This window comes from Gossypium hirsutum, chromosome A09, assembly GCF_007990345.1.
Source record: "Gossypium hirsutum isolate 1008001.06 chromosome A09, Gossypium_hirsutum_v2.1, whole genome shotgun sequence".
Lineage (NCBI taxonomy): Eukaryota > Viridiplantae > Streptophyta > Magnoliopsida > Malvales > Malvaceae > Gossypium > Gossypium hirsutum.
Window position 1 is genome coordinate 78710841 of NC_053432.1, and position 12556 is coordinate 78723396.

Here is a 12556-nt window from a genome sequence, read left to right on the forward strand (position 1 = left end):
CTATCCAATAGTTCCGACCTCTCTTCACTAAAAATTAATTATATCACAGTACAAAACTCGGATAATGTTCCCATTGATTTATATTAAAAATAGACTCATTAAGGATTCTAAACATATAAATTTGAGGCTCTAATTAATTTTCTCCAATTTTTGGTGATTTTCCAAAGTCAAAACAGGGGAACCCAAATTCATTCTAACATTGTCTCACAAAATTCATTATATCTCATAATTTACAAATCCATTGCTTACACTGTTTCTTCTATGAAAAACTAGACTCAATAAGCTTTAATTTCATATTTTATTCATCTTCTAATTCGATTTATACAATTTATGGTGATTTTTCAAAGTTAGTCTACTTCTGCTGTCCAATATTGTTTTAGTTCAAGATGTTTATTACCATTTTTCCTCTAAATTTCAAAGGTCATACAATTCAGTCCTTGCTCAATTAGCCCATCTATTAAGATAATTTTTCTCAATTAACATTTTATTCCATCATTCTAAACTATTACACAATCTTTAAAAATCAGAATTTTAACACTAAACCTTAACTCACAACTTTTTCACAATTAGGTCCTAAAATCAATTTCTATTGAAATTACTTGATAAAATCATCAAACAACAAAATCAAAGCTTCAAATTCATTTTATTCATCATAAAAAGCTAACACTTATCAGTGATAACTTTTAATTTTGTTCATAAAATCAAAAACTAATGAATTAAAACTTGGACCTAATTGTAAAAGTCACAAAAACATAAAAATCTCAAAGAAAATGGTAAGAATTGAACTCACATATGTCAAAGTATGAATAACCAGCAGCTTTCAGACCTCCCATGGCGTTTTTGCTGAAGAAAAATGATGATATCTCTAGATTTTTCAAATTTGTCTTGTTTTATATGTTTAATTTGCAAAATTTCCCATTTTGCCCTTGTTTCTCCTTGTCTTTTTTGCTGATTTTCTTGCCCAACCGTCCAGCCCATACAATTTGGGTCCAATTTCTTTTTAAATCCCTCCTTTTTAATCACTTAAACTATTTAATCACAATTTAATAAGTTTCGCACTATTTTCAATTTAGTCCTTTTTAATTAATTGACTAACCAAACGTTAAAATTTTCTAACGAAACTTTAATACTAACTTAATAACACTCCATAAATATTTATAAAAATATTTATGGTTCGGTTTATAAATCCGAGGTCTCGATACCTCATTTTCAACCAAATTTACCTGATTAATTCTTTTAAAATCGCAAAATTCACTAATTAAAAATAATTTTTTTAAGTTCGCTCTTGGCCTATAATTATTATTTGTTAAAATTTCTAAACTTACTCGTCGGATTTAGTGATCTCGAATCACTGTTTCTGACACCACTGAAAAATTTGGCTGTTACAAATTCAATGGGATAAATATGAAAAAATAACAAGGGAATGAAAGTCATGGTATTGATGAGCTCATCAATCATGGTATATATTATTGATACATAGAAATTATTTGACTAACTTGAATGTTTAGTTTGTGCATGTTAGGGTAATAATGCATTGAATGGATGTATGAATATTTATTGCATTGTATTGAAAATATTAGGTAAGTATAATTCTTGTTACATGAGTTTACTAAGTACAAAGTGCTTACCCTATTTCCTTTTCCCCTATTTTGTAGTGTTAAGAGCTCCGAGGTCGGATTCGGTCGGAGACACATCACACTATCAACCTCAAGATTTCGGTATATAAAGAAACTTTATTTTGAAAATCAATGGCATGTATAAGTAATATAGTAAATGTTAATGTGAAATGAATGGAAGGTTAGCCATTGGTATGGCTAACAAATCTTGGTTTTGGCATGTGATGAGGTTATCTTATGGATATGCTTAAATCTATCTTGAAAATATGTTGAAATGGATTGGTTGATTTGGATTGGTCTAGATTTAAAATTGCAGGGAAAGTTAGATATTTATAAAGGGGTTATATTGAGTTCATGAAAAAAAAAACTTTGGGATTTTACGAAAAATTTCTTATGGTTTTGATTTAATCCCAGTTTGGTCCCGATATATGTTTTAGGCTTCGGAGGCCCATCTAAGGGATGTCATGACATGTTTCGATAAACGGATAGTATTTAGCTCGTAATAACTGAAAATTAATTCGATAAACTCTGGTAATGCCTCGTACCCTATTTCGACGATAAATACGGGTAGGGAGTATTACACCTTTAACACAACTTCATCATATGTAGTGCTTGCTTATGGATGATTATTAACCTAGACTAGACAAGAGTGATGATACTAACCGATCATATCAAATTTGTTTTATGGGTAGGATAAATTGTATCTTTTTATCTTTAATTTTTGCAGGAGCCTACAACTAAATTGACTGAGAGATTTAATCGTAAGCAACTGTATGTGTCATGATTCGTCCGTGAGCAATCGTAGAATTAAATTGCTCAAAATTTAACCTAAAAGAAAGGAAAGCTAAAATAATATAAAATGAAAAAAAAGTACTTAAAATGAAAAAAATATAGGGATTAATTGTAGAATTTAACCTTTTTTTTAAATGATGATTTAACGTACTACGTCAACTTACCATTACACCATTGACGACAATTAGCGGCTCAATGACTAAAATATTACAACACGATAACGTAAGTGACTAAAACGTAGCATTTCAAATATAAGTAACTAAAATGTAACTTGAGACAAACAAAAGTGACTATTTTGATAGTTTACCCTAAATTTTATAAGTACATGTAAATATGAGTACCAAATATAATTATATTTTTTGATAAAAGTATATATTGATTTTTATATTTTTACAATTTTAATTTTAATAATATAATATTTAATATTATTTTAGATAAATTTGAATGAAAGATATATGATAATTTGAATATATATTTTTAAAAAAGATAATTTTTTTTAATTTTTTTTAATAAAACAAAACAAACTTAATGTTTTCTACATTAAATGTCAAATAACTATCTACTTAGTTATCATATTTAACATTCTTTTACTAAAAATTTTAGATATTAAATAAAAAATTTCATTTAGAATATTGACACAATTAATTATAAGCATTTAACAATTCATCCTGTACTTTAACAATCTCATCGTGTATAAATTGTGAGTGGATTCTTTTTTATTTATTTTGATTAATTATCATCCAAAACCCTATTTTAAATTTAACTGCAAAATTATTTATCATATTTTATTTATATCCACACTAATATTCAATTAATGAAAAATTAAATAAATTATGTCATAAGAGTTTTAGTTAAGGTTTAATTTGTTTTTATATTTTTTTATAAAATATAAAAAAAAACACATTTTATTTATTATTTTATAAAAAAATAATTTTTTAATTGAGTTAATATCCACTTGACTTACAACATCAATCTAATATTAAATTTAATATATTTTAACAAAGAAATTCAATTAGTTATAAATTTGCAAAAAGAAATATTCAAAAAAAAATTTAGGTTTGTACATCAATTGTATTAAATATTATTGTCCAAGAAACAGGGGAGAAGGTAAGGAAATACATAATACGAGGGCAAAAAGATGATTTCAGGGGGAAAAAAAACAAAAGAGTGGGGTGTCGGGGGTTAATAAAATAATTGCCTACCATGAAACGTGGGGACACCTTATCCAACCCAACAGTGCCCTTTTCGTAATTTCTATAAACTTCCAAGGGCAATATGCAAATGCCCGTCATTTTCCTCCCTAAGCAATCACCTTTGTTCTTGAATTTTAACTGAAACTCTCGACGATAACAGTTTTCCGGCCCAATTTTAAAAGAACTCTCTCTCTTTAAATATAAAATCTTTTGAGAATTATAATTATAAATAGATTCCGTGAGGTCGAAACACAATTACTCCTCACTGTTATTATGAAAGAAATTTGTAGGTCAAATTACGGAATTAAGGGCAAAAGGAAGTGTGAAAGAGCGACGAAGTTGTTTTGAATCGCTGGTTTTTGAAGCTTAAATAGGGCGGGAGGGAGATAACGAAGAGTAGGGATTAGGGTTTTCCGGGGTGTGTGAAAGATTTGAGTCGAGAGAGAAAGAGAGGGGTTAGGGTTTTGATGTTGAAGATGATGGAGGTGATCTTACATGTATACGATGTGACGAACAGTGAGTCCGATAAAACCAACAGCACCATTGTTCAAATCAACAAGATCTTCAAAGATGGAATCGGCCTCGGTGGCATCTTCCACAGTGCCGTTCAGGTCTCTTCTTTCTCACTCCTTTTTTTTTTAATTTCTTTCATGTTGTGATAAATGGATTTAGGGTTTCTGGTTTAAAAATTTAGGCTTTGTGTTGAATTTCTAGAGTTTTACTTGTTTACTTATTGCAAATGTTTAACAAATAATGTCTGTTTTTTTGATTGGTGCTTTCTGTAGTATCTTCAAATAAGTGGGTTATTTTGCTGAAAGGAGTATTTTCAACTTTCAAGGTATCTTTGAAAGGAAAAGATAATACTACAATGATAGGATTGATGATTACCTTACTCTGCATCGTAAAGGCTTATAGTTTCACTGTTTCTTTTTTAGCCTCAGAATCATATCATTGCTTTTGTGTAACCCGAGATTGATTAGCTATACTTTTTAATGTATTTCTTTTCCTTATTTAATTTATCCAAATTTAGCTAAATATTTCTGAGTGTTTTTGGAGTGTCTCGTCGGCACCTCAGTGGCCAAAGTATTGCGGAGCTGAGGTTTATTTTAGTCAAATTAGACAAAGTTTCAAGTGAAACGTCTGCTACTTTTTAATTATGTAACTAGATTTTAGGGTTCCTGGATTGTTTATATCAATTTCTAGTTCTACTTTTGGAAAAAAAGTGTAGAAAGTTTGCCACTCAATCACTCTATCTTGGAGAATCTTGCAACTAAATCATGTTTCTGGGAACGAAAAGAGTACGGTTTCTTTTTCAATTTCTTGTAATTATGGGTACTGGCAAGGCTTGTCTTCTCTTTGAGCACACTTTAGATTTGTTTTGTCATTAATCTTGTTGCTGACACTTTACATGTTCATTGATGTTTTTATATCCTAATTTTATTGATATCATGCCCATAACACATCAGATTAAAATACCTGTCTTATATCTAAGGTCCCCCTCCCCCACCCCCCCCCCCAAAAAAAAATAAAGATTTCATATGACGTGTTAATTCTCCGAAGTTTTCATGTTGGTTGCCAACTTCTCATGACTCTTTTGTTACTGATGCCATTCTTTTCAACTTTATTTCCCAAATTGACAGGTATATGGAGAAGATGAATGGTCTTTTGGCTTCTGTGAGCAAGGATTTGGAGTTTTTAGTTGTCCATCTGGAAAAAATCCAATGTATACATATCGTGAGTCCATGGTCCTTGGAAGAACTAACTTTTCAATATTCAAGGTTAACCAGATATTGCGGGAACTTAGTAGAGAGTGGCCTGGAAGTTCCTATGACTTGTTATCCAAAAATTGCAACCACTTCTGCGATGACTTCTGTGAAAGGCTTGGTGTCCAAAAGCTTCCAGGTAAACTTAAGTGTCATATTGTTGGGTTAAACAGCTTTAGATATATCTACTGATTACTTCTTTTTCTATCCCTTCAACTTTGTAGCCTAGCTTTTTAGTTGAACTAAAAAAAACCTCTTTTTATTCCTGAATTTTCTTTTACTAATATTATTCCATTATTGGATGCAATTGTTCAGTGAATATTAAGTATGATCTAAATAGAACTATATGCCTCATCTCTTGAAACTTAGTCTGTTGCCACCCAATATCAAGTAGTGGAACATTGTGGTCCTTGTTCATGCCAATTATTAGCTTGTCAGTGCTAATATGATCCGAGTGTTTTGCTGCTTTTGTTCTATAGTCTGTGTGCTTTTGTGATAAACATGAATCTTTGAAAGAACTATTTTAGGTTTGTCTTGGCTACTGGCCTTATTCCTAATGTTGGGATGTGAAGGCTAAAGGCAGTCATGTCACTTGAATTTCACTCTGTATGCAGGCCAATGTGGCTGTATCTTGAGGAGAGAAAATTTGGTCAGGAAGAATGAATAGTGCATTTTTTTGTCTGTCATTTCAGTTTACAGTGGCTTTCTCATTCTAACAATTTTTGAAACAGGTTGGGTTAATCGTTTTGCCAATGCTGGTGACACTGCAATAGAAATAGCAGAAAACACTGCCTTTCGGGTGAGATTTTGTTCCTTAGTTCATGGACTTCATAATCTGCTAAAAAAATCCTTTTTAGGATTATTAAGCAAGCAACACTGCCAAATATATTCTATCTGAACATTACAGAAATAGTTTTATTCTGTACTCTGCATGTAGATGCATGCATTTGTGCAGTTAGGCATGCATTATTAACCTTTATTCGAGATTCATTTGGTCTTCTTTCTATATATTGCTTGACTAGAAGCTGTTAGGACTGTTGTCTGTTTCAAAGGCTTCTTGTTGTGGTGTTTGCCTTGATATTTAGAAGAATAGGGGAAAAAGTTAGCATAGGAGTATTATTTTTTACACATGTTTTAGTATATAGGTTAGCAATAAACTAAATCAATTGGTAAATTTTAGCCACTCCCTTGAGTGTCATTTAGCAAAGACAGAAATTTTCGTTTATTTTTTACACATGTTCTAGTATATAGGAAAATTTTTCATTTTAGTATATAGGTTAGCAATAAACTAATTCAATTGGTAAAATTTTCATTTATTTTTTACATATGTTTTAGTATAGGCTTTTTCTCATATTATTACACTAATAATCTATCAAGGCATTTTGTCATAATATTCCGAGATAGAAAACACTTATAAATCAAAATTTGCGTTAATGTTCTTTTCTGCTTTTTTGTCACCTTTCCGGCTATCTATTCTTTTGTTTTTATTTGTTAAAATTTGCATTACAAATTGCCCTGAGATTGAAACTATAAGTTCAACCCTGGATAAAGCTAGTTCTTAAAATGATTGTGTTGATTTGCAGTTGAGACAAGCCAAGACTGAGATAGTATCAGCGAGCAAAGTGGCATATCGTTTCCTTTTGGGTGTTACCCCTGGATCTAGTGGCGCTGACGATTCCACTGGAAATTCAAACAGCGGAAGCCCCAGTTTTCAATCTGCTTGGTTTAAAGATATCGTCAATGCGGGTGCTAAACCATCAACCCGTTCTGAAATCGAGACATTGGACAACAATGTTCTTCAAAAGCATCATCCACAGAATTCTACGCAAACAATGCAACAAAATTTTCGAGATCCAGAAAGACCACAGAGATGGAGTTCGCAAGATTTTGAACAACCAATATTGCAGAATTCACACGATTCAGAACAATCACTGCGACAGAATTCATTGCTGGATATTTGACTGAAATGTTTCCCAGAAGCATTCACTTCTTTGTGGATAAATGTAAAATTGTTAATTTTAAGCTCCAAACGGATATTTTCAAATCTTTATGCCCCATGAACTTAGTGTTTTCTTCTCTATCATTCTCTCAAAATTCTCATGTGGTGCTTGGGGCAGTGTTTGATTGTTAGGTGATACTGAAACTTTACTACGGTGCAAGCTTTTTCAATTTTCATGAAGTGGTTTTTTTATTCTATTTTCTGTATATATTAGATTGTTAGGGGTTTGATCTTCGATAATTATATTTATATATTTGGATTTAGATTCCAAAGTACTTTATATATCAGGTTAAGGGTTGGAAAATAAATAACATACATGCTAATATCAAGATATTTTTAAGAGACATTTGTTATGGAAAATGTTATTTTAACTATGATGTACAAATTATCGAAGTACTGAATTATCTAATGAATTGATCAAATAGTCAAACCGGTATTAATACTTAAAAAGAAGGAAAACAAACAATCATAACAGAATCAATAAATAATAAAAGCACCATGATTGAAATCCAGGAGAAAATATTGAAACGTGATACTCGTGGGGAAAAGATAAAAACGTGATACTGAATAGCAAGATGAAACATTGGAAATATAATAGATAACAATGTCACCTTCATTTACTAAATTCGGTTCCTTCATTTCTGTTTGTTTGATTGATATTTCTAAACTGACACACGAAACAAACCAACATTTCATTAAAAATTATCCAAATTTGTTAAGATTTATTCAATTTCTTAGAATTTGTGAATCAAAACTGATAGCTGACCTGTTCGATAACCACAATAAAATGATGCTGCATGAAGTCGTAACCATGCACTAATGAATATGGATTACAAGTGCAGCATTTAAAACTGATGAAGAAACAACCAAATTCAACTAACAGTCAAATGATACACATATATGAGCAAATACTTGAAGCAGCATAACAATTATACGCTCGTTTACCCTCCCAACATACCGTTGAGGACAATTGTGTCTACTGCTGCATCCTCAGTAATCTGGAGTGCTGAAACTGCCTGTGCTGCAATAAGATAAGCTGAAGCTCCTGTATTGCCCCAGCTTCCATCCTCTAAGTATGAATACGATGCTTGAAGATCACCTCCATAAGCTCCATATGGTAAGGACCAATTACTGTTTTCCAACATCGCCCACTCCCATCCATCTTTATATGAATCAGAGACCTGCCCTCCCCAGTTTGCTTGACCTTGCTGAAGAAAGCAACCTCTACCTCTACCTACATCCATAAATAGATTGAGATTGTTGGCATAATCCCAAGGGTTAAACCCCTCTTCTTTGTTTAGCATGACCGTACACGAATCATCAGAGTCTTCGCCAACTAGGACATGTAAAGCAACAGCCTCGGCAATTGCAGCGCCTTCCTCATCAAGCCTCTGCTGCTCTTCTTTCTTTTTCTGCTTCTTTTGTTCTAGTTCCGAACGGATAGCAGCAGAAGTAGCAAGGGCTTTCTCCAACCGCCTCTTTTTCTTCTCAGCTTGTTTAATTCGATCCAATTCATCCTTCACTTGCTTCTTTTTCCCTTTTCTCCCTACTGGTTGCACTTTATTGCATGCCCTGTTATCCATGAAAACTGAAAAGCTTTAGACCTAGAGTTTTATTAGCTTGTTTTTATCTTTCTTTGAAACAGCTCCTCTAAATAGTATACATTTCCCTGTAAATCTATATTTTTTCCTCTTTTACTTTATTTTTCTTTATGCTACTTAACCCTAGTAATTAATTCTTTTAACTAATACAACACCAAGACTACACCCACTCAGGCCTGTACAAATATCTCATCTTACGGACAATGCAATCCCAAACAGAAACAACAGGGGAACACAAAAGAACAGAATGGTAAGCATTCACAGGTCCATCCCTTGGCATCATCCTACCTAATTTCCCACAACCCTTGCATTTACCCATCTTGTGCACACTAAGAGACCCGATAAGCTTATCCTCGTCGCAGAAATCAGTAACTGTAGTGCAAGCTCAAACAACTCACATTGCCTTCACTGCAGCAAACAAGGAACAACATTTGAGTCATGTAAACATAAAAAAACAAACTCCATTGCAAAATTACACACAAGCACAGGCAAGGTGCCAGATAATATGGAAAAGAATCTCTTCCACAATTAGAAGCTCAACCATCAAACTTCATAAAAGAACCAACAGATGAACTAGTCCAAGTGGATCATCGACTCATGTTGAGTTAAATTGTAAAAAGCTCTGGGAACTGCATGATAAGCAACACGCCACCTTGTGCCTTCCCGATGCAGTTAACACACCAATCCTCATAGTGTAACTATATGGTAAACTATCAGAGCATACAAAAAAATCAATGACGAGTTTGAAATTGGAAGAGTAAGACCATCATCAATGGAAATGTATGGTATAATCAAGTGAGACGAACTCAATTCCATAAACCTAACTGATCCCATAGTTTAGTAAAACTTTACAAATGGGCTAAATTGACCAAAAGGAATAAGAACAAATACTCCTAGCACTATCTGATTACTTAATTCTTCAAGTAGGTAAATATGTATTTAACTCAACGCCAAAAAGGGCTGGAAAAGATTGGAGACAGCTTTATTTAATTAATATGAAGTTTCTTACCTCTACCATGTTATATTCAATCTCAATCTCATTTTCCAATTTCCAATTTCCTTCATTTTTTCCTCGAATATCTCGCAAGCCAAACAGATGCTGCAACTGGATCTGTCCTATCGGTTGTAATAAACCCTAAATTCAGACTTATGTACAGTACCGTTATTGAAATTACCTGATCAGCTCTACCAAGATGTGAATTATAAAATTTAATCAAAACAGATCACTTTCAAACATGGATCCGATTCAGACCCAAATACCATCTAATTAAAACCACAAAAAATCTAGAAGAGAAAGAAAATTAAAACAAAAATTCACCAAGAAAACGAAGAGAAAGTTGCATGAAGCAAACCTTATCAAGAATGTTAACAGAGAAAAAGGAAAGAAAAGGTTTCCCCCACTTCTAATAGTAGTAACAAAAATGGGAAGGCAAAAAAGAAGAGTCGTAAACTAAGGGATGTCTTTGGATGTCGAGAAAATCAGATAGAAAGTTGAAAAAAGGAGGGAAACAGGGTGACAAAATAACTAATCGGACATCGGAAAGTAGCGAATTAGGGAAAGCGTAGTGATTGTATCTTACCAATGAATATAGAACACGTGTGCAGATATGACTCTTGTATTTTTGGGATATAATTTAGGTAGGTTAAAGTATGCGGTAAGTAGTGATTTTCAATGTTTCAAATTTAATTTTTATACTTTTATTTTTAATAATTTTAAAATTCAAGTTTAATTATTAATAATATTATTTTTATTATATTTTTATTAAATGAGTTTTTTATATTTTAAATATTATATTAATAAATTAAGTAAAAAAATTAATAGTATTAATAGTTAGATCTCTTTAAAAATTTGAAAAGTATAAAAATTAAATTCATAAAAATAAAATTACAATAAATAAATTTCAAATTTTTAAAAATTATAAAAGCTTATAGTATATTTTAACCTTCAAGGTATCTTACTTTTTCACATATTATGTACGCAAATTTTAGTCTCTTAAATTTATAGTTTTTCTCAACTTAATTCTTAAACTTTCTTTTGATTTACATTAGTTTCTAAGCTTGATAACTTTTTTTTAATTTTGATCCATAAAATGACATTACACCCTAAAATTGTACCATATTACCACCTAACAAATCCATTAGGCCACTCATTGCTAAGTGATAACTTGTGCTAGGAATCTTTAAATTGAAATTATTTTCAATTGAAATAACTCATCTTCTGCCTACATTTATTCATGAAGCCATACAACATGTTGAATGGAAAGAAGTAGCGTATTCTGACCTAATTGCTTTGGCTAAAATTAACATTTAAAGTCTTGCGCCCTTTCCCTCCGATTTCCCCTTATTGAACGCAAATGGCTGAAAAGGATTAAGGGTGTGTTTAGTTTAATAGGTGAGAATGAAAAAATAAAAATAAAATAAATTTTGAATGTGTTATGTTCATTCTTAATATATAAAATTAATATTTTTAAATTAGAATGATTAGAGAATAGAAAATGAAAGAGGTGCATGTTAGTTAAAAATTATGCATTGTTTTCAAATGTTTTATTTTTTTTTATTTTTATTTTTCAACTCTACCAAGCAATAGAGGAAATTTTTTCTTTTTCTATCTTTCATATCAAGCACACTTATAAAAAGAAAAATTATATTTTCTATTTTTTAGTTTCGACCACTTAATTTTACATCCTTCCAATTTTCTTTTCACCCTACCAAACAAAATATAAGAGAAATTTTGATAATTATGTGGCACGCTATAGGGCCCGCGTGGTGGCCAATGACCACTGTCAACAATCTAGTTTTGATTACCAGGAAACTTATAGCCTTGTGGTTAAGCCTGTGACCGTGAGAACTTCACTCACTCTTGCCTTCTCCAATAGCTAACATCTCCGTCAAATTAACGTTAAAAATGCGTTTAGTTAATGAGGTCTAAATGGACCAACGTCTAGGGTTCAAGCAAACAGGTGCGGATGGTGCGTTTGATAGGTTGATGCACTATCTTTTAAGAAAGCATGATTTTACAGCATTACGAGCTGACCCCTCATTGTTTATCAAGCAAGGAACCAAGGTTTTCTTGATGGTGTATATTGACAACATAGATCACGGGTGTAAATTCTCAGGCAATAGACTTGGTCATCGCTACCAATAGGCGATAACTTCAAGTTTTCTTTGAAGGACCTATGACATCTCAATTACTTCCTAGGTATGGAAGTGCAACATACTAAGGATGAACATATACTTGGTCAGAAGAAGCACATTCTTGAGTTGCTTCAAAAGTCAGACACGCTTAATGCTGAACCTACACCAACCTTGTGATCACATCCCCATTGTTATCAGCTAAGGATGGTGTCCACACTTTAATTCCATATGATATCGTCAAATTATAGGTGCTCTTTAACATATTAGCCATTCATCGCCGAACATCTTTATGCAACATCCCCTTGACTAACATTGGAAGGCTGTCAAGCATATACTTCGTTCCTTGAAAGGTACAATCATCCATCACCGACTCATGTTCAAATCTTCCACTGATTTAAGTTTTGTTGGTTACTCCGATTCGAATTAGGGAAGCAATACCAATACTTGTCGTTATACC

The 12556-nt window shown here is 32.1% G+C and overlaps 2 protein-coding genes across 6 annotated transcripts; one reads left to right on the forward strand and one right to left on the reverse strand.

Annotated features, from left to right (window-relative positions):
• The first annotated feature begins 3700 nt into the window (after positions 1-3700).
• LOC107930247 (uncharacterized) lies at positions 3701-7560 on the forward strand. The gene is made up of 4 exons (XM_016861838.2): positions 3701-4212; positions 5242-5503; positions 6096-6163; positions 6948-7560. The coding sequence occupies exons 1-4, from the start codon at positions 4069-4071 to the stop codon at positions 7323-7325; spliced, it is 852 nt and encodes a 283-aa protein (XP_016717327.1). The 5' UTR covers positions 3701-4068; the 3' UTR covers positions 7326-7560.
• A 505-nt stretch (positions 7561-8065) lies between these two features.
• LOC107930248 (uncharacterized) lies at positions 8066-10521 on the reverse strand. Of its 5 annotated transcripts, XM_041076970.1 has the most exons (4): positions 10317-10501; positions 9506-9674; positions 9253-9372; positions 8066-8951 (listed from the first exon to the last, which is right to left on the reverse strand). In XM_041076970.1, the coding sequence occupies exons 3-4, from the start codon at positions 9281-9283 to the stop codon at positions 8305-8307; spliced, it is 678 nt and encodes a 225-aa protein (XP_040932904.1). In that variant the 5' UTR covers positions 9284-9372; positions 9506-9674; positions 10317-10501; the 3' UTR covers positions 8066-8304. The 5 variants fall into 5 exon arrangements, with proteins under 5 accessions (XP_040932904.1, XP_040932905.1, XP_040932903.1 ...); XM_041076971.1 differs by lacking the exon at positions 9506-9674 and having other exon boundaries at positions 8066-8935; positions 10317-10521; XM_041076969.1 differs by lacking the exon at positions 9506-9674 and having other exon boundaries at positions 9974-10501.
• Positions 10522-12556: the final 2035 nt, after the last annotated feature.